This window comes from Pristis pectinata, chromosome 28 (assembly GCF_009764475.1).
Source record: "Pristis pectinata isolate sPriPec2 chromosome 28, sPriPec2.1.pri, whole genome shotgun sequence".
Taxonomy (NCBI): Eukaryota; Metazoa; Chordata; class Chondrichthyes; order Rhinopristiformes; family Pristidae; genus Pristis; species Pristis pectinata.
Window position 1 is genome coordinate 740,522 of NC_067432.1, and position 22,535 is coordinate 763,056.

Consider the following 22,535-nt stretch of genomic DNA (forward strand, 5'->3'; position numbering starts at 1 on the left):
GAGGAGAAACTGCTTTTCTCAGAGGGTAGTGAATCTGTGGAATTCTCTGCCCAGGGAAGCAGTAGAGGCGACCTCATTAAATATACTTAAGACCCAGTTAGATGGATTTTTGCATAGTAGGGGAATTAAGGGTTATGGGGAAAAGGCAGGTAGGTGGATCTGAGTCCACGGACAGATCAGCCATGATCTTATTGAATGGCAGAGCAGGCACAACGTGCCGGGTGGCCGACTGCTGCTCCTATTTCTTATGTAAGCATATTAGGATGGATAAATCCCCAGGGCCAGACAGAATCTATCACAGAATGCTAAGGGAAGCAAGGGAGGGGATTGCTGGGGCTCTGATGGAAATTTATGCATCGTTAGCCACGGGTGATGTACCAGAACACTGAAGGATAGCTAGTATTGTCCCTTTGTTCAAAAGGGGCAGTAGGGATAAACCTGGAAACTGCAGGCCGGTGAACCTATATCAGTGATAGAGAAGTTGTTGGAGAAAATTCTGAGGGATACGATTTATGTTTACTTGGAAAGGCAGGGACTGATTAGGAGGAGTCAGCACAGTTTTGTGCAGGAGAGATCATGTCTCACAAATCTGATTGAGTCTTTTTTTTTAGGAAATAACCAAGGATATTAATGAAGGCGGAGCAGTTGACATTGTCAATGTGGATTTTAGTATGTCTTTTGACAAGGTCCTGCATGGTAGGTTGGTCCAGAAGGTTAAAACACAAGAGATCCGAGGTGTGTTGGCAAACTGGATCCAAAACTGGCTGGGTGATAGACGCAGAGGGTTGTGTGGGTGGGTGTTTTCTGGCTGGAAATTTGTAACCAGTGGTGTACCACAGGGATTGGTGCTGGAACCTTTGATGTTTGTAATATATACAAATGACTTGGATGAGAATGTAGGGGGTAGGATTAGTAAGTTTGCAGACAACACAAAAATTGGTGGAGTTGCAGATAAAGGTAGATTAAAGATACAGCTAGACATAGAGCAGTTAGAAAGTTGGGCAGAGTGGTGGCAGATGGAAATTAATTCAAACAAGTGTGAGGTAATGCACTTTGGAAAGTCAAATTCTGTTAGTACTATGGGCAGGGACCTTAGAAGTGTTGTTGTACAGTGAGACCATGGGTGCAAGTCCATAGCTCCCTGAAGGTGTCGACATAGGTGTGTGAGGTGCCGAAAAAGGAATTTGGTATGGGCCAATCATAGACCAAGGCATTGAGAAGAAAAGTTGGGATGTCATGTTGCAGTTGTATAAAACATTGGTTAGACTGCACTTGGACTATTGTTTATAGTTCTGGTCACCACACTACAGGAAGGACGAAGGTAGTGATAGGGAGAATGCAGGAGAAGAGATTCGCCAGGACGTTGCCTGGAATGGAGGGCTGTAGTTATAAGGAGAGATTGGAAAGGCTGTGTTTCTTCTCCTGGCAATGTGGGAGGGTGAAGGGTGACATTATAGAGGTTTACAAAATTATGGGAGGCATAGATAGGATAGACAGTCAGAATCTTTTTCACATGTGAGTCTAGAACCGGAGGGTTAGGGTTTAATGTGAGAGGGGAGAAATTTAAAGATCTGAGGGGCAACTTTTTCCACAGAGGGTGGTGAATATTTGGAATGAGCTGTTAGAGCAGGTAGTGGAGGTAGATTTATTGTAACATTTAACAGGCATTTGGACAGGTACTTGGATAGGAAAGGAGGGATACAGGCCTAATGTGGACAAACAGGATTAGTGTAAATAGCTATCAAAGGTGGCACGGATGAGATGGGTCATAAGGGCCCATTTCTGTGCTGCACATTTCTATAGGTAAGATAAAATATACCTTTATTAGTCACATGTACAAGGAAACGCACAGTGAAATACATCTTTTGCATAGAGTGTTCTGGGGGCAGCCCACAAGTGTCGCCACGCTTCTGGCGCCAACATAGCATGCCCACAACACCCTAACCTGTACGTCTTTTGGAATGTGAGAGGAAAGCGGAGCACCCGGAGGAAACCCACAGACTCCTTGCAGACAGCGGCCGGAATTGAACCTGAGTCGCTGGCGCTGTAATAGCATTACGCTAACCACTACACTACCATGCCTGCCACTATAATTCATCTCTTACAACAACTGTAACAATGGAAGCCACCATTAGCTGAGATTAGTCTAAAACAAAGGACAGAAGTGACATTGCAATGGTAAGATACAGAATATCAACAGAGATGGGGTAAACACACAAGATTTTGCTGCTTTGTGAATGCTGATGTACCTACTTAAAGAACATATATTTTTCTACCTTGATTATAGAACCAATTACATCCTTGACTTAAGAAATCTTCGACCATAGTGATGGAGGAATTAATGAAATATAAAGCAGATGCATGGCACGAGTATTTCTAATTGTTCTACATAAAACCTTCTCTGTGTTGCTGAAGTGAAAACTCTATCACTTAGTACTTCTTATATTAAAAGTAAAATATAATTAAAATAGAAATTGTGGAAGAATTCATTTTGCTGCTGAAATGCTTTGCTTGTAGCTTTGCAGGTTACACAAAACTAAAAACATCTCTCTCCTTTTTGACAAAATCTCACATTTTTCAGGCAGGTCATACATCCTTAAGAATAAGCAACTTCTAACCTGGTGCTTCAGACGTATGTGTCAATGGTGCCGATGCTTCTGCCAAGGCAGCTAATGTAGCCAACACTGATGTGGAGGAGTTCCCAAACTGTACTGTAGAAATGCCCGAGTCTGAAATTAAAAGAACAAATTTTTACATGACTCTTCCCAGGTAACAAGTTGCAAGAGTTCTTTAATCTGAAACAGAAGGCATTTTTAAAATGCTGTGCTTTTTTTAAAAAAAAAGCCAAGTAATTTAACACAGAGTACGGTTGATATCTAATTATGCAGCTAGAGGAGGTGGTGGAATTAAATACAATGGCTAAGTTTAAGAGGCATACACTTAAATACCAAGGCATACAAGGATACAGTCCTAATATGGGCAAGTGGGATTTGTGTGGATGAACAAGAAGGTCAGCATGGATATGATGGACCGAAGGGCCCATTTCTGAGCTGTATGACTCTGCGACTCTATATTTAAATTTTATCCTAATTAATGAAAATTTTTAAAAACCACAGATACTGGAAATCTGCAATAAAACAGAAAATGCTAAAAACACTCAGGAGATCAGGCAACATCTGTGGAACGAGGACAAGAGTTACTGCTTCAGGTTGACCCCTTCATCAGGACGGTCTTTGACCTGACAAATTAACTGCTTTCAGCAGTTTCTATTTTCATTATAAATTTTAGACTAAGCAGTCTTAACATTAAAATAATCCTCAACCGTGAGTCAACTTCATCAATATATTTGGTAGTAATCAGATTACCATGAATTTACACAGGAACAATGTGACAAGAACCAGTTTTGCAAAAAATTGCCTAGAATCAAACCAGAGAAATATGGGTATGTTGGCTCTTGTGAAAGCATGTGAATACTGAATGTAGTGAATACATGAAAGGACATGCTACACTGAGGTACGCAGTGTCAGCGTCAAACATTCCTGAATGAGGTACTGGACATCTGGCTCACTTTTCAGTCTCAACATACTGCATTGCAATTTGGAAATTTAAAAATAAACTATGTGGAGTAAAGGGCAACATTGAGGCTGGTGAGCAAAGGGGAAATCAAGAGGCTCCAGTCTGCCAGGGGAACATTTCCCAGCAGGGTAAGTCAGCAAATTAGGAATGCTAATCAGGAGAGGTGTCCAGAATTATTGCAAGTACTCAGTGGCATCATCAGACCAGCACTTCGCCTCTTGTAATTAGTACTGCTTATGTGGGACAGGCAGACTTTTTCAAAAAGTAAACCTTCAGGATGTGGACATCACTGGTAGGACCAGCACTTATCACCCACTCCAATTGCCCTTCAGAAGGTAGGGAAGAGAAATCTGCCTGAACCACTAGAATCCTCTTGTGAAGGTGTGCCCAGAATGCTGTTGGATAGCATTCCAGGATTTAGACTCGGTGATGACAGCATGGTGTCACTCAGTAGGGAACCTGTAAGTGGCAGTATTCCCCTGCATGTGTGGTGCTTGCCTTCTAATGAGGAGAAATTTCTTAACTTAGTAAATGGTAAATCTTTGAAATTCTCTCCCCCAGTGGGATGTGGAGCCTGTCATTGATTATCCAAACGTGAGGCAGATAGGTATGAAGTTGATATTAGTGAAACCAAAAGATATGGATAGAGCAGGATAATGGTACATGGTAAAGGATCAGCCGTGAAAACTCGAGGAACCAAATGGCCTATTCCTGCTGGAATAGCTCAGTAGTTGGTAATCAGGTGGCTTCCAGATGTCTACTTAATGCCACGACACTTCATTGGGCCCAGAGTCAATGCCGAGTCCTCCCAGGGCTACTCCATCCAGTCTGAATACCCCTGTCCTGCCCACTCTTATGGCTCAGTACAGGAAATTGCTAGTTAAATTGGCCTACATCTTAAGGGGTGCAAAAATTTCCCACATCTAATTTTAACTATGTGAATAAATTCACTCCTGTAAGGCAGGCTAGCATTAAAATCAAGGTAATTCAATATGCAGTCCAGATAAAGGGTCTTGACCCAAAACGTCAACTGTCCATTTCCCTCCATAGGTGCTGTCTGACCTGATGAGTTCCTCCAGTGCTTTGTACGTTGTTCCAGATTCCAGCATCTGCGGTCTCGTGTCTCCAATTCAATCCTCAGAAAAAACACTTCAATATTTGATCTTCAGAGAAAACATTTTACCTCATCTCTCCTTTTAAATGGCTACCTCACAAGAGAAAGCATCCCCTTCACGATCATATGATTTTATTAAGTCAGCTCTTAACCTTCTAAACTCCAGCAGATACAAGTCCAACTCTTCCTCATAAAACATGCCCATTTCAGGTCTTAGTCCAATAAAGCTTCTCTGATGTCTTTCCAATGTACTTACACCCTTCCTCAAATAAGGGAACTGATACTGATCACTAATTTTGTATTTGTAATAAATAATATTCTCTTATCTTTTCTATTTACCTGCTGTACCTCTATTCTAGCTTTTTTCCGATTCATGCATGAGGACACCTAAATCCCTCTGTAATCTCTCAACGTTGAGATCATATGTTTCTTGCTTATTTTTCCTGCCGTGGACAATTCTACATTTTCCTACATTTTACTCCATTTGCCAGATCTTTGCCTACTGACTTACACAATCTAAATTCCCTTTATAATCATCACAACATGCTTCTTTTTGTGTCATCTGCTAATTTAACAACCAAATCTTTGGTGCCTTCATCCCACATTATTTACATAAATTGGAAAAAAATTTAAACTTTAATTCCTTAGGTATCGCCAACGAGAAAATGATGCACTCTCTAATTTGTGTTAGTCAGACAATTTTGCCAAAATGTTTTAGACCCCATGGGACAAAGGACAGGCTAGCAGTTTGGGTCCAAAAGTGGCTTATTTATAGGAGGCAGAAGGAAGTGGTGGTACTTTCTGAGTGGAAGTCTGTGACCAGTGATATACCATAAGGACTAGTGCTGGGACCTTTGTTGCTTGTGATATATTCACTTTCAAGTCGTTAATGTATATGATTTATGATAAGTAAGTTTCCAGATGATACGAAAATTGATGTTGTAGATATCGGGGAAGGTTGCTACAGCAGGATAAAGATCGGCTGGAAAGTTTGGCAGAGCAATGGTAAAAGGAACTGAATCCTGATGTACAAGATAATACATTTTGGGAGGGCAATTAATGGTAGAACATACACAGTACATGGTAGGCCCTAAGGAATGTTGATGACAGAGGGACCTTGGGGTACAAGTCCATAGATCTCTGAAAGTGGATAAGGTGATGAAGAAGGTATATGGGATTCTTGCATTCATTGACTACGCCATAGAATATAAGAGCTTTTTAACAAGCTTCCATTATTTCTTCCCTTGGACTCTGCCTATTGAGTAGTTACTGATAGGGGGTCTGTACACCTGCCTCACAAGTGACTTCCTATGTTTATATTGCTCAGCTACTCAAACCACATTATTCTACCCACCCAAACCACATCTACATCCTGGTTTCCTGAACTTAATTCATCCCTCTCTATTGTGTTAACGCCATTACTGATTAATTTTCTATAAGTGGGAGCAAATTATTTTAAGGCTATGATCAATAGAGACTACATTGGAAAATTGAATAAATATTCATAAATTCTGTAACCAGCTCAACTCACTGACACATTGAGAGGGACAGGTAGAGCAGTGCACGTTAGTACCACTGTCACTGCTTGAAATCAGCTTCTAGAACCGTTCTCAACCTCCACTACTCAGTAAAGCTCCTTCTTCAAAGTTTTCCTTATCATTTATTCCATGAATAGGTCACCTGCCTTCAGACACAAGAGAACAAGAAAAAACAGGAAAAATAGTGATTTCACAGCTCTGAAAAGTCAAACAATTGTAACGTAACCAACATACCTGATGCCTTTGATGTCCCGGTAGAAACTAAGCCAGTTAAATTGACCACTCCTCCAGGACCAATAATGAATTGTGGTGCAGCACTGTGGACTGTGATGGTATCAGAGCTATCTGAGTTTGTGTTAATCTGGTTCTCCATTGCCCTCTGCAGAGTAATATAGAACACAACAAAAGGTGGGAATTCCTTAAGCAAGCTTTATATTTTAATTAAAGGATCTACCAGTGTATAATAAATAAACTGTTACTAAACTATCCAGCCCCACCTTCCTTGGATTAGCTGGAGTGACAGATAAACTGGTGATTTTATCAGCCATCATTCTTGGGGAATTCATATATAGGTAGTTAGTTATTCTCAGGAAAGCAAGAATGCTAAGGTAGAGATATATGACAATTCATCTCAAAAGAACACAAGAAATAGGAGCAGGAGTAGGCCATCTGGTGCGTCGAGCCTACTCTGCCATTCAATAAGATCATGGCTGATCTTCCACAGATTCACTACTCTCTGGGAAAAGCAGTTTTTCCTCATCTCCATCCTAACTCTATTCCCCTGAATCTTGAGGCTATGTCTCCTAGTTCTAGGCTCACACACCAGTGGAAACAAACTTTCTACCTCTATCTTATCTATTCCTTTCATAATTTTATATGGTTCCATAAGATCCCTTCTCATTCTTCTGATTTCCGGCGAGTATAGTCCCAGGCAACTCAATCTCTCCTCCCAGGCTTAACTCCCTCAACCTGGTGAACCTCCTCTGCACCACCTCCAAAGCCAGTATATCTTTCCTCAAGTAAGGAGGCCAGAATTGCACACAGTACTCCAGGTGTGGCCTCACCAGTACCCTGTACAGTTGCAGCATAACCTCCTTGCTCTTAAATTCAATCCCTTTAGCATTGAAGGCCGACATTCCATTTGCCTTCTTGATAACCTGTTGCACCTGCAGACCGACCTTTTGCAATTCATGCACAAGCACTCCCAAGTCCCTCTGCACAACAGCATGCTGCAATCTTTCACCAGTTAAATAATAATCTGATCTATTTTTCCTTCCAAAGTGGATGACCTCACATTTACCAACATTGTACTCCATCTGCCAGACCCTTGCCCGCTCATTTAACCTATCTATATCTCTCTGCAGGCTCTCCACATCCTCTACACAATTTGCTTTTCCACTCAATTTAGTGTCATCAGCAAACTTAGATACACTACACTTGGTCCCCTCTTCCAAATCATTAATGTATATCGTGAACACTTGCAGAACCAGCACCGACCCCTGCGGCATCCCACTCACCACTGATTGCCAACCAGAGAAACACCCATTTATCCCAACTCTCTGCCTTCTATCCATCCTCTATTCATGCTAATACATTATCCCCAACTCTATGCATCCTTATGGATAAGTCTTTTATGTGGCATCTAATCAAACACCTCTGGAAATCCAAGTTAACAACATCCACCTGTTCCCCTCTATCCACTGTGCTTATTATATCCTCAAAGAACTCCAATAAGTTTGTCAAACAGGTTCTGCCTTTCCTGAATCCATGCTGCGTCTACCTGATGGTATCACTTCTATCCAGATGTCTCACTATTTCCTCCTTAGTGATAGCTTTGAGCATTTTCCCGACTACAGATGTTAAGCTAACTGGCCTATAGTTACTTGCCTTTTGCCTACATCCTTTTTTAAACAGTGGTGTGACATTTTCTGTCTAACCCTAACCCGCCAGAGTCCAGAGAATTTTGGTAAATTATTGCAAGTGTATCTACTATAACCTCTGCCATTTCTTTCAGTACCCTGGGATGCATCCCATCAGGACCAGGGATCTTGTCTACCTTACACAGAATCATAGAACAGTACAGCACAATACAGGGCCTTCGGCCCACAGTGTTGTGCTGACCTTTAAACCTCGTCTAAGACTATTTAACCCCTTCCTCCCACAAGGTGTTTGATAAGGTACCCCATGCGAGGCTTATGGAGAAGGTGAGGAGACATGGGATCCAAGGGGACGTTGCAGTATGGACCCAGAACTGGCTGGCCCGCAGAAGGCAAAGAGTGGTTGTTGAGGGGTCGTATTCTGAGTGGAAGTCGGTGACCAGTGGTGTACCTCAGGGATCTGTACTGGGACCCTTACTATTTGTGATTTTTATAAATGACCTGGATGAGGAAGTGGAGGGGTGGGTTAGTAAGTTTGCGGATGACACAAAGGTTGGGGGTGTTGTGGATAGTTTGGAGGGCTGTCAGAGGTTACAGAGGGATATAGATAGGATGCAGAGTTGGGCTGAGAAGTGGCAGATGCAGTTCAACCCAGTTAAGTGTGAAGTGGTTCATTTTGGTAGGTCAAATATGTTGGCGGAACATAGTATTAATGGTAGGACTCTTGGCAGTGTGGAGGATCAGAGGGATCTTGGGGTCCGAGTCCATAGGATGCTCAAAGCGGCGGCGCAGGTTGACTCTGTGGTTAAGAAGGCATATGGTGTATTGTTCTTCATCAATCGGGGAATTGAATTTAGGAGCCAAGAGGTATTGTTGCAGCTATATAGGTCCCTGGTCAGACCCCGCTTGGAGTACTGTGCTCAGTTCTGGTTGCCTCACTACAGGAAAGATGTGGAAGCCATAGAGAGGGTGCAGAGGAGATTTACAAGGATGCTGCCTGGGATGGGGAGCATGCCTTATGAAAGCAGGTTGAGGGAACTCGGCTTTTTCTCCTTGGAGAGACGGAGGATGAGGGGGGACCAGATAGAGGTGTATAAGATGATGAGAGGTATTGATAGGGTAAGATAGTCAGAGGCTTTTCCCCAGGGCTGAATTGGTGGCCACAAGAGGACATAGGTTTAAGGTGCTGGGGCGTAGATATAGAGGAAATATCAGGGGTAAGTTTCTTACTCAGAGAGTGGTGAGTGCATGGAATGGGCTGCCAGAAATGGTGGTGGAGGCTGATACGATAGGGTCTTTCAAGAGACTGTTAGATCGGTATGTGGACCTGAGTAAAATAGAGGGCTGTAGGTAAGCCTAGTAATTTCTAGGGTAGGGACATGTTCGGTACAGCTTTGTGGGCCGAAGGGCCTGAATTGTGCTGTAATTGTTCTATGTTCTATATCCCTCTATTTTAAATTCCTCCATATGCTTATTTAACAAACTTTTGAATTTGACCAATGTACCTGCCTCTTCCTTCACCTTAGGCCCACTAGTTTGCTCATCACTACCTCTTTAGTGACAGTGACTGTATTGAGGACCTCACCTCCCATCACATCCATAACATCTCTCTTTGGCACGTTAGACGTGTCCTCCACTGTGAAGACCGACACAAAATAGTTGTTCAAGGCTTCGGCCATTTCCACGTTACCCAATATTAATTCCCCCTTCTCATCTTCCAAGGGACCTACTTTCACTTTAGGGACCCTTTTCCATTTTATGTAATTATAAAAACTTTTACTATCTGTTTTATATTTTGTGCTAATTTACTTTCACAATCTATCTTCCCTTTCTTTATTGCTTGCTTAGTGGTTCTTTGTTACTTTTTAAAGTTTTCCCTATCTTCCAGTTTCCCACTACTCTAAGTGACATTGTATGCATGAGCTTTTAGCTTGATGCCTTCTTTTATTTCCTTAGTTATCCAAGGCTGGCTCTCCCCGCCCTTACTGTCCTTGCTTTTGACTGGAATATACTTCTGTTGAGCACAGTGAAAAATCTCCTTGAAAGTCTTGCACTGTTCCTCAACTGTCCCAAGATTTAGCCTGTGTTTCCAGTCTACGCTAGCCATCTCCTTCCTCATCCCGATGTAGTCTCCCATGTTTAGGCATAATACACTGGTTTTAGATCAAACTATTGCACCCTGTTTTTTTAAAGTTTGTGTAATTAAAAATTTTGTAATTTTATGTAATTACAAATTTTTACAATTAAAATTGTAGTTACACATAGCCTAGGATCTCACCAACAGAACAAAACATTCTAATTACAGCACAAGAACAAATTTTAGATTCCTGGATAACAAATTATAGCTTACCACATCCATCCACAGCAAATAGTTTATTTACAAAGTTCACCAGTTTTGCCATCTACAAGTCCCATACTAACTGGATCCTTGACTTTCTAACAAACAGACCACAATCAGTGAGGATAGGCAGCAATACCACCGGCACGATTATTCTCAACACTGGTGCCCCACAAGGCTGCATCCTCAGCCCTCTACTCTACTCCCTATACACTCATGACTGTGTGGCCAGATTCTGCTCTAACTCCATCTACAAGTTTGCAGATGATACCACCGTTGTAGGCTGTATCTCAAACAGATGCTACGGCCAAGAAAGCTCACCAGCACTTCTATTTCCTCAGGAAGCTAAAGAAATTTGGTTTGTCCCCTTTGACTCTCACCAACTTTTACCGATGTACCATAGAAAACATCCTATCTGGATGTATCACAGCTTGGTATGGCAACTGCTCTGCCCAGGACCGCAAGAAACTGCAGAGAGTTGTGCGCACAGCCCAGCGCATCACAGACACCAGCCTCCCCTCCTTGGACTCTGTCTTTACCTCTCGTTGTCTTGGTGAAGCAGCCAGCATAATCAAAGACCCCACCCACCCGGGTCATTCTCCCTTCTCTCCTCTTCCATTGGGTAGAAGATGCAGGTGCCTGAGGGCACGTACCACCAGACTTAAGGACACCTTCTACCCCACTGTGATAAGACTATTGAATGGTTCCTTTATACAATGAGATGGACTATGACCTCACGATCTACCTTGTTGTGACCTTGCACTTTATTGCACGGCACTTTCTCTGTATCTGTGACACTTTACTCTGTACTGTTACCGTTTTTACCTGTACTACATCAATGCACTTGGTACTAACTCAATGTAACTGCACTGTGTAATGAATTGATCTGTACGATCGGCTTGTAAGACAAGCCTTTCACTGTACCTCGGTACAAGTGACAATAATAAACCAATACCAATACTTACCTTAGCTACCCTCTTTTTTTATTATATATCCGGAGAAGCCCTTGCTGTTCTTTTCATATGACTTGCCAATTTTATATCATAATCTATTTTCCCCCTCCTTATTAACTTTTTAGTCTCTCAAAAATTTCCTGAAAAATTTCTGGCCCTCTGGTTTTCCACTCTGTACGCTCCAACCTTTGATTTAATAGCTTCTTTAACCGCCTTTGTTCATTAGTCTTCTGGAATCCTCCTTTCTAATTGGGATAAATTTCTTCTGAGTGTTATGAACTACCTGTTTAAATACCTATTATTGCTCATCCACTGACAGCCTATTTACCTTATCCACTCCAGGCATCTCGACCTCCATATCTTTGTAATTACCCCGAGTTAAGTTGTGGACATTATTTATGGACTCAAATTATTCATCCTCAGTCTATATCAAGAATTCTACCATGTTGCAATCACTACCTACCCGGGGATCTTTCACAACACATTTTATTAATTCTACCTTATTACACATGAACAAAACTAAAATAGTATGTTCTGGTGTAGCTTCAGTAAAGTACTGCTTTGAGAAACAATTCCTGACACACAATACAAATTCCTCCCCCACGTTACCCTTTCCAGTTTGATTAGTCCAATCAATATGCAGATTAAAACCATTCATGATAACTACAGCTTCCTTCCTGCCTGCCTACAATATTCCCCCACTTATGCTTTGCCCTGTTGAGAAGCAATATCTTGGGCCTACAGACTACTCACACTTGTGTCTTCCTTCCTCTGCTATTCAATATTTCCACCCAAATAAATCCCACATCACTATTCATTGTGTCCATGTCACCACACACTAAAGCTTTTCTTGATTAACAAAGCTATCCCACCTCTTTACCTTTTTGCCCATTCTCTTGGAATCTTGAATAACCTGGAATATCGACATCTTGCAGCCATGTCTCTGCAATCTCTGTTAGATCGTACTTATATTACTATTTGTGCCATCAACCCATCTCTCTTGTTACAAATGCTAAGTGCATTCAGATGAACACTTTAAGCTTTGACATGTTACACATATTATTCCAGGTTTACTTTCTGCTGGTTCCTGTCACACTCACTATTCTATATCCCTTCCAAGCATATATACTCCTCCAAATCACACACCATCCTAACTCAGTAATACATCCGTTCTTTCGTTGTTGCTGTCTAAGTTCTGTAACTCCTTAGCCAAATGTACTTTGGGTATACCTTTACCACCGGTTCAAGAAAATGGCTCACCAGCACCTTAGCAAAGGGCAATAAGTGATATTCACATTGCAGAAGTAAATAAATTGGAGCAGGTTTTTTTTGAGAACACCATTCCACACTATGTCCTCATGAATTATGACAAAACTCTTTAGGATTTGAGTTAAAACATGGTAAGGGTAGATCATAAGGACCATCATCCACATCCACGCTGTTCTGTCTGGCCTGACAGAGCCAGCTGCAGTACATGGAGACTAAAATGAAGAGATTTCCATTTCTAAGCACATACATCCTTCTGCTACTGCTGCTGGAGTAAGTGGTGACAGTAAAATGTTTGAGCACTGCTCTACAGCAGGACTGAAACTATGTACACTATATAACCAAACTTCATGTTGGAATGGTCAAGTTGGGTACAAGAAAAAGACAGAAATTTAATTTGTCTACGTTGATGCTTCTTGTTTTAATGACCATCAAAACAGAGTCATCAGCATTTTGTTGTAGTAGTTCAGTATCTCTTCATCTGTAAACAGCTTTTAAGTTATTTATTTACTCCAGAGTCTTTCATCCAATCATATCTTTTCACTGCCAAATAGGAAGCCAAGTCACTTACTCAAAGAATTCTATTACTATGACCGTCAAATTCAACAGCATAAATCACACCACTTGTAACAAGGTTAGAGAATAGGACAGCAATTGGGAAAATTCTATGCGTAATCATTATCCATCAATACTTAAAAACATAGAACAGTACAGCACAGTACAGGCTCTTCAGCCCACAATGACGTGCTGACCTATATAAACCTACTCCATGAACTGTCTAACCCCTCCCACCTACACAGCCGTAACCCTCCATTTTTCTTCCATGAGCCTATCCAAGAGTCTTTTAAATGTCCCTATTGTATCAGCCTCCACCACCGCCCCCAGCAGTGCGTTCCAGGCACCCACCACACTCTGTGTGAAACACCTACCTCTGACATCTTCCCTAAACTTTCCTCCACTCACCTTAAATGGATGTCTGGTATTGGCTATTACCACCCTGGGAAAAAGGTGCTGGCTGTCCACTCTATCTATACCTCTCATACATTTCTATCAAGTCGCCGCTCATCCTCTGTCACTCCAAAGAGAAAAACCCTTGCTTGCTCAACCTTTCCTCATAAGACATGTTCTCTAATCCAGGCAGCATCCTGGTAAATCTCCTCTGCACCCTCTCTAAAGCTTCCACATCCTCCCTATAATGAGGTGACCAGAACTGAACACAATACTCTTAAGTGTAGTCTAATCAGAGTTTTATAGAGCTGCAACATTAACTTGCGACTCTTGAACTCTATCCCCCAACTAATGAAGGCTGGTACACCGTACACCTTCTTAACCACCCTATCAACTTGCACAGCAACTTTGAGCGATCTATGGACTTGGACCCTAAGATCTCTCCGTTTCTCCATACTGCCAGGAATTCTGCCATTAACCTTGTACTCCACCTTCGTTCAATCTTCCAAAGTGTATCACTTCACACTTTTCTGGATTGAACTCCATCTGCCACTTCTCAGCACAGCTCTGAATTTTGTCTATATCCCGTTGTAACCTAAGACAACTTTCTATACTATCCACAACACCTCAAACCTTTCTGTCATCTGCAAACTTACTAATCTACCGTTCTACATCCTCATCCAAGTCATTTATAAAAATTATAAAGAGTAGGGGTCCCAGAACAGACCCCTATGGAACACCAACAGTCACCGACCTCCAGGCAGAACAATCTCCATTTACTATCACCCTCTGCCTTCTGTGGACAAGCCAATTCTGAATCCACGCAGCCAAGTCTCCATAGATCCCATGCCTCATGACTTTATGATGAGCCTACCATGGGGAACCTTGTCAAACACTTTACTCAAGTCCATATACACCACATCCACCACTCTACCTTCATTAATTTGTTTTGTCACCTCCTCAAAAATGTCAATTAGGTTCCCGAGGCATGACTTGCCCCTCACAAGGCCATGTTAACTGTCCTTAATAAGACTATGCTTCTCTAAATGTTCGTAAATCCTGTCCTAAGAATCCTCTCCAATAGTTTACCCACCACTGGTGCAAGTCTTACTGGTCTATAATTCTCAGGATTATCCCTATTACCTTTCTTGAACAATGAAATAGCATTTGCCATCTTCCAATCCTCTGCTACTACTCCTGTGGCCAGAGAAGATGCAAAGATCATCGTCAGTGCCCCAGCAATCTCTGCCCTCGCTTCCCGTAGTAATCTGGGGTATATCCTCTCTGACCTCAGGGACTTATCTATCCTAATGTTTTTCAGAAGCTCCAACACTAACTCTTTCTTAACCTCGACATGTTCCAGCACATTAGCCTGTTCTATGCTGACCTCACGTTCATCCAAGTCCATCTCCTTGGTGATCACTGAAGCAAAGTATTCATTGAGGACCTCCCCTACCTCCAGGCACGGTTCCCCCTTTATCCCCGAGCAGTCCTACCCTCACTTCAGTCATCCTCCTGTTCTTCACATACGTGTAGAACACCTTGGGGTTTTCCTTAATCCTACTGCCAAGGCCTTTCATGTCCCCTCCTAGCTCTTGTAAGTCCCTTCTTAAACTCCTTCCTGGCTACCTCATAATTCTCAAGAGCTCTGTCTGATATTTGCTTCCTAAATCTTAAGTATGCTTCTTCTTCCTCTTGGCTAAACATTCCACCTCTCGTCAACCATCTCCTTGCATAAAATTCCCTGTGGTAAGCATTTCCATGTAATATGGTTCACTATGCCAGAGAGCAGGAGAGAAGAATCCACCTTCTAAAGAAGGTGAATTTACAAATAGAAAATTTTAACTAAATGTATGAAAGACTTCTGCAGTTTCCTTTCAGAGGAGAACTTTTGCAAATCCATATCTCTATAAGTATCCACTAACTTGCTTCATTTTTAGTAGTACAAGCATGATGCTTTTGTTCATAATCAATCCCCTTCAAAATCTGTGGCCTCACATTTATTAAATTAATTACCTGAAGCATTAAAATTAACTCTTCATCACCATTATCCACTGCGATATCGAAGGCTGTTTTGCAGAATTTACTTGGTGTGTGAACATCTGCTCCGTATTTTATCAAGAGTTCAACCACATCTTGGTGACCATGCTCCACGGCCCAGTGAAGAGCTGTCATTTTAAGCATGTCCTTTGCATTTATGTCAGCTCCATTCTGTCAAGAGCAAAGAGAATGCACAGGTGACATATGTCAAGATGAACATCAGTGGAAAAGAAAACATTTTTGTCCCTCCGATTGCACAATAACCCAATGGTGGAAGAGTACATAATGACTGTGCTCTATTGGCCTTGTACCATACCCTCTGAAATTATCCTTATGATCTACCTCCATTTATTTTTTATGCCCCAGAACCTGTAATACCTTTGATTAACTAAAATGTTTCTGATTTACTAACAAAGGGACTTAGAAGTATAAGTACATGGTTCCCTGAATGTGAAATCACAGGTAGACAGGGTGGTGAAGAAGGTTTTGGCATGCTGGCCTTCATCAGTCAAGGCTTCATTTGGGATGTTATGTTGCAGTTGTACAAGGCATTGGTGAGGCTGCATTTGGAGTGGTGTGTTCTGTTTTGGTCACCCTGCTATGGGAAAGATGCCATTAAGCTGGAAGGAGTGCAGTGGAAATTTACGAGGATGTTGATAGGAGTTATAGGGAGATGTTGAGTAGGCTAGGACTTTATTCATTAGAGCGTAGGAGAATGAGGGGTGATCTTATAGAGGTGTATAAAATAATGAGGGGCATAGATAGGGTGAATCAACAGTCTTTTTGCCAGGTTTGGAATCAAGGATGAAAGTTTAGGTGAGAGGGAAGAGATTTAATAGGAACCTGAAGGGCAACTTTTTCACCCAGAGGGTGGTCTGTATGTGGAATGAGCTGCCAGAGGAAGTGGTTAAGGCAGGTATATTAAGAACATTTAAAAGGCACTTGGACAGGTCCATGAATAGGGCAGGCATGGTAGTGTAGCGGTTAGCGTAACGCTTTACAGCGCCAGCGACCCGGGTTCAATTCCAGCCGCTGTCTGTAAGGAGTTTGTACATTCTCCCCGTGTCTGTGTGGGTTTCCTCTGGGTGCTCTGGTTTCTTCCCATATTCCAAAGACGTATGGGTTAGGGAGTTGTGGGTATGCTATGTTGGCACCGGAAGCATGGCGACACTTGCGGGCTGCCCCCAGAACACTCTACACAAAAGATGCATTTCACTGTGTGTTTTGATGTACATGTGACTAATAAAGATATCTTATCTTTCGAGGGATACAACCCAATCGTGGGCAAATGGGACTAGCTTAGATGGGCATCTTGGTCAGCATGGACCAGTTGGGCTTAAGGGGCTGTTTCCATGCTGTATGACTTTAAGATCTATCAATCATGGATACAGCATGATCAAATGGCCTAGCATCAATGATGGTTACAGAGGAGAGTTCCAAAATTCTACCAGTCACTAACTTCACTCCTAAAAGAGCTGCCTCTTAATTTATAGACTAAATCCAGTAGTCCTACCCTGGTCAGCACTTATAATTTCTCTGAACCTAATCTACCTCTAGGACATGTCCCGTTCTTTGTTCAATAATGCCATGAAATCTGTTACATTCACTCTTAACATTACATTTTAAATGCATAATAACAGTCCCTCAGTACTGTGCTGAGACAGTCACCCAAAGTTATGTGCTGCAGTCTCTGCAATGAAAATTTAACCCTTAGGTGCAAGTGTCAGCCATGGCTGACATAAAATACAATCACTTTTTTAATCATACCTTCACAAGTACCTCCACAATGTTTGCATGGCCTTCTGATGCTGCCATATGCAGTGGTGTTCTGTCCACTTTGGTCCTTGCATCCCGACTCACTCCTGCCCGAAGTAGCACTTCTGCTGTTGAGTAGTGACCATATTGAGCTGCTAGGTGCAGGGGGGATGTTCCCAGCTGTAACATCAGGAGATAGAAATCAACAGAAGAAGGGCAGTTATCAAAAAGCAAAAAACTGCAGATTCTGAAAATCTGAAATAAAAATTCTGTAGGCAGAATCTGTGGAGAGAGAAACTGAGTTAATGCTTCATGTCAATGACTTCCACTATTGGAGCTATCTTTGACCTGAAACATTAACTTACTTTTTAACAATCATACAGCACAGAAATAGGCCCTTCGGCCTACCAGATCCATGCTGAACATTTTGCCCATCTACACTAATCATATTTGCCCGTATTATGTCTGTATCCTTCTATGCCTTGCCTATTTATCTATATGTCTCTTAAACATAGTGATTGTAACTAATTGCATCACCTCCTCTGGCAGCGAATTCCAGATCACAACCATTCTCTGTGTGAAAAAACTACCTTCTCAAATGCTCTTTAAAACTCCTTCCTCTCACCTTAAACTTATGGCTTCTTGGTTTTGATATCCCCACCATGGGAAAAAGATTCTGACTATCCACCCTATCTATGCCTTTTATCTATATATATTGTATACTCACCCCTCAGCCTTCTTTGCTCCAGGGAAAGCAAGCCCAGCCTATCCAATCCTTTCCCATAACTAAAGTCCTCCAATCCAGGCAACATTGTGGTGAATCTCCTCTGCACTCTCTCTGGCACAATCAAATCCTTCCTTTTCTCTCCACATGTTCACTGAATGACTATTTCCATCATTCTTTATGTTTATTTTATATTAGAATGGCAATGTCCTGCCTATTCTACCTGCACCAATGACTTAAAATATTACAAAACATCTTGTGTTTTACATGTTTTAAATAGCACTCCAAACATACTCCCAATGTGCCAAAAAAACCATAACTCATATACAACTTGCTTGACTGGGGCTCACTCAGTACCAGCCCATCTGAACTTTAACATACCAAAGCTTGCTTCTGCTGCTCAGTGCTGGATCTAGAATCTGTTGTTTTCTTCAGAATACATCAAGAAGTTACAAAAGAGAAATACTGACAATAATGGATATCTGAAATAACAACAGAAAATGCTAGATGTACTCAGGGCAGGCAGTTTCTTTGGTGGAAGGAAGTTAATACTTCAAGAGCTAATGATCTTTGTTGTATTGAAAGTCATAAACTGAAATGTTTACTGTGTCTTTTGCCTGAACTTCTGAGTATTTCCAGCATTTTCTGTTTTGATTGCTTCAAAAAAAAACTGCTCCATCTGAATCTTATCTTGTAACCTAATTTTGAAGCTATTTCATTCCTGAAGTAGTAGCCTACCCCAGGAGTGAATGTTTCCTTTGCCACTGTAGTCATTACTGAAAATTGCTCAAGATGTTTTTGGTCTCCTGTAACTTTTCACAGTTATTTTTGGTCCTGTTAACTCTTGTAAAAAATTACTTTAGCAAAATAAATTTAAGAATGATCAATTTTACAAATTCTCTTTACTTGTCAATTCTGAAATAATTTTTCTCTTTGGAACACTAATCAGGAAAATCCTTCACTTTTATGTATAATATCTTTTTTTATATATAAATGGAGCAAACGAATAAATAAATGGAGCATTAAGTGCTGCACAACTTAATGCATTTAATTGTTGCTACTCTAAAGAAATTTTTTATTTCATCTTCTCAAGATGTTCCCCGAAACTTAAAAAAATCTTACAGGTGGAAATAAGCCATTCTTTAGATTTGCTTTTTACTTTTCATTCTTCAGACGACTGGGCTCCCATCAGCTGCACCCTTGGATATGATTTTATATTCAAAATACTTAAGGGGGGTGGTCAAGACTGTGACTTTCATTCACCTCTAGTCAATGGCTGAGGATCAAATCAGCTAACTTCACAGTGCACAGAATCACACAGGTTACTGAAATAATCTATGATCATTGTTAATAGAACAATACAGCACAATACAGGCCCTTCGGCCCACCATGTTGTGCCGCCCTTCAAACCACACCTAAGACTATCTAACCCCTTCCTCCCACATATCCCTCTAATTTAAATTCCTCCATATGCTTATCTAACAATCTCTTGAACTTGTCCAATGTATCAGCCTCCACCACCACCCCTGGCAGCGCATTCCATGCACCAACCACTCTCTGGGTGAAACACTTCCCTCTGCTTCCCACCCATTACCTTAAAGCCATGTCCTCTTGTTTTGAGCATTGGCGCCCTGGGAAAGAGGCGCTGGCTGTCCACTCTATTTATTCCTCTCAATATCTTGTACACCTCTATCATGTCTCCCCTCATCCTCCTTCTCTCCAATGAGAACAGCCCTAGCTCCTTCAGTCTCTCCTCATACTCCATACTCTCCAATCCAGGCAGCATCCTGGTAAATCTCCTCTGCACCCTCTCCAACACCTCCACATCCTTCCTATAATGAGGCGACCAGAACTGGACACAGTACTCCAAGTGTGGCCTAGCCAGAGTTTTGTAAAGCTGCATCTTCACTTCACGGCTCTTAAACTCGATCCCACGACTTATGAAAGCTAACATCCCATAAGCTTTCTTAACTACCCTATCCACCTGCGAGGCAACTTTCAGTGATCTGTGGATATGAACCCCCGGATCCCTCTGCTCCTCTACACTGCCCAGAATCCTGCCATTTACCTTGTACTCTGCCTTGGAGTTTGTCCTTCCAAAGTGTACCACCTCACACTTCTCTGGATTGAACTCCATCTGCCACTTGTCAGCCCAGCTCTGCATCCTATCAATATCCCTCTGCAAGCTTCTACAGCCCTCCACACTATCCACAACACCACTCGTTGTGTCATCTGCAAACTTGCTAACCCAGCCTTCCACCACCTCATCTAAGTCGTTAATAAATACCACAAAAAGTAGAGGTCCCAGAACTGATCCCTGCGGGACACCACTAGTCACAGCCCTCCAATCCGAATGCACTCCCTCCACCACAACCCTCTGCTTTCTACAGGCAAGCCAATTTTGAATCCACACAGCCAAGCTTCCCCGGATCCCTTGGCCTCGGACCTTCTGAAGAAGCCTACCATATGGAACCTTGTCAAACACCTTACTAAAATCCAATTAGAATGCATCCACTGCACTACCCTCATCAATCTTCCTGGTCACCTCCTCAAAGAACCCTATCAGGCTTGTGAGGCAAGATCTTCCCTTCACAAAGCCATGCTGGCTGTCCCTAATCAGTCCATGTTTCTCCAAATGCTCATAGATCCTATCTCTTAGAATCCTTTCCAACAGCTCACCCACCACAGACGTAAGGCTCACCGGACTGTAATTCCCTGGACTATCCCTACCACCTTTTTTGAATAAGGGGACAACATTCGCCACCCTCCAATCCTCTGGTACCATCCCCGTTGACAATGAGGACTCAAAGATCCTAACCAATGGTTCAGCAACCTCCTCCCTCACCTCACGAAGCAGCCTAGGGAATATTCCATCAGGCCCTGGGGACTTATCTGTCCTAATATTTTCTAACTTCTCCAACACATCCTCTCTCCTAATATCTACATACTCTAGAACATTACCCTCACCTGCACTGTTCTCAGCATCATCAAAACCCCTCTCCTTGGTGAATACTGAAGAGAAGTATTCATTGAGAACCTCACCCACTTCCACAGCTTCCAGGCACATCCTCCCACCTTTGTCTTTAATCGGACCTACCTTTACTCTAGCCATCCTTCTGCTCTTCACGTACAAGAAAAAAGCCTTGGGATTCTCCTTAACCCTACTTGCTAAAGCCTTTTCATGTCCCCTTCTCGCTCTCCTCAGACCTTTCTTAAGTTCCTTCCTTGCTACTCTATATTCCACACGAGCCCTTACTGATCCTTGCTGCTTACACCTTATGTATGCTGCCCTCTTCTTCCTAACTAGTTGTTCCACCTCTCTTGTCACCCACAGTTCCTTCACCCTACCATTCCTTCTCTGCCTCACTGGGACAAATTTATCCCTAACATCCTGCAAAAGATCCCTGAACATCGACCATATCTCCATAGTACATTTCCCTTCAAAAATGTCATCCCAATTTACACTCCCAAGTTCTTGCCTTATAGCCTCATAATTCGCCTTTCCCCAATTAAATATCCTCCCGTCCTCTTTGCTCCTATCCCTGTCCATGACAATTCTAAAGGTTATGGAGCAATGGTCACTGTCCCCCAAATGCTCACCCACCGATAGGTCTGTCACCTGACCCGGTTCATTACCTAAAACTAGATCTAATATGGCATTCCTTCTAGTCGGCCTGTCAATGTACTGCGTCAGGGATCCGTCCTGGACACATTTAACAAACTGTGCCCCGTCTAAACCTTTGGCACTAAGTAGGTGCCAATGAATATTTGGATAGTTGAAGTCTCCATTATAAAAACCCTTTATTTCGCATCTCTCCAAAAGCTGCCTCCCAATCTGCTCCTCAGTATCCCTACTGCTACCGGGGGGCCTATAGAATACTCCCAGTAGAGTAACTGCCCCTTTCTTGTTCCTAACTTCCACCCATATTGACTCTAGAGAGGATCCTTCTACATTATCCACCCTTTCTGCAGCTGTAACAAGTGTCCCTGACCTGTATCACCGCCCCTCCTCCTCTCCCCCCCCCATCCCTTTTAAAACACTGAAAACCAGGAATATTCAATATCCATTCCTGCCCCGATGTCAGCCATGTCTCTGTAATAGCCACAATATCATAGTCCCATGTACTTATCCAAGCTCTCAGTTCATTTCCCTTATTCCTGATGCTTCTCGCATTCAAGTAAATGCACTTTAGCCCATCCGCCTTACTACTTTTATAGCCTGTACTCTGCTTCTCCTTCCTCAAAGCCTCTCTACCTGTCAGATCTGCCTTTTCCCCCATTCCCTTCTTCCTCTGACCTACTCCTCCGGTTCCCTTCCCCCTCGCAATCTAGTTTAAACCCTCCTGAACCACCCGAGCAAACCTGGCCGCAAGGATATTGGCCCCCCTCAGGTTCAAGTGTAACCC

General features: G+C 42.3%; 1 protein-coding gene across 8 annotated transcripts in view; it reads right to left on the reverse strand.

Moving 5' to 3' along the window:
- gabpb1 (GA binding protein transcription factor subunit beta 1) overlaps positions 1 to 22,535 on the reverse strand; it is an 84,304-nt gene that overhangs the window by 43,011 nt on the left and 18,758 nt on the right. For all 8 annotated transcript variants that reach the window (XM_052040246.1, XM_052040244.1, XM_052040245.1 and 5 more), the window contains 4 exons: positions 17,418 to 17,585; positions 15,627 to 15,821; positions 6,463 to 6,607; positions 2,619 to 2,729 (listed from right to left, as the gene is read on the reverse strand). In XM_052040246.1, coding sequence (XP_051896206.1) covers positions 2,619 to 2,729; positions 6,463 to 6,607; positions 15,627 to 15,821; positions 17,418 to 17,585 — 619 coding nt within the window. The remainder of the gene's footprint in view (positions 1 to 2,618; positions 2,730 to 6,462; positions 6,608 to 15,626; positions 15,822 to 17,417; positions 17,586 to 22,535) is intronic.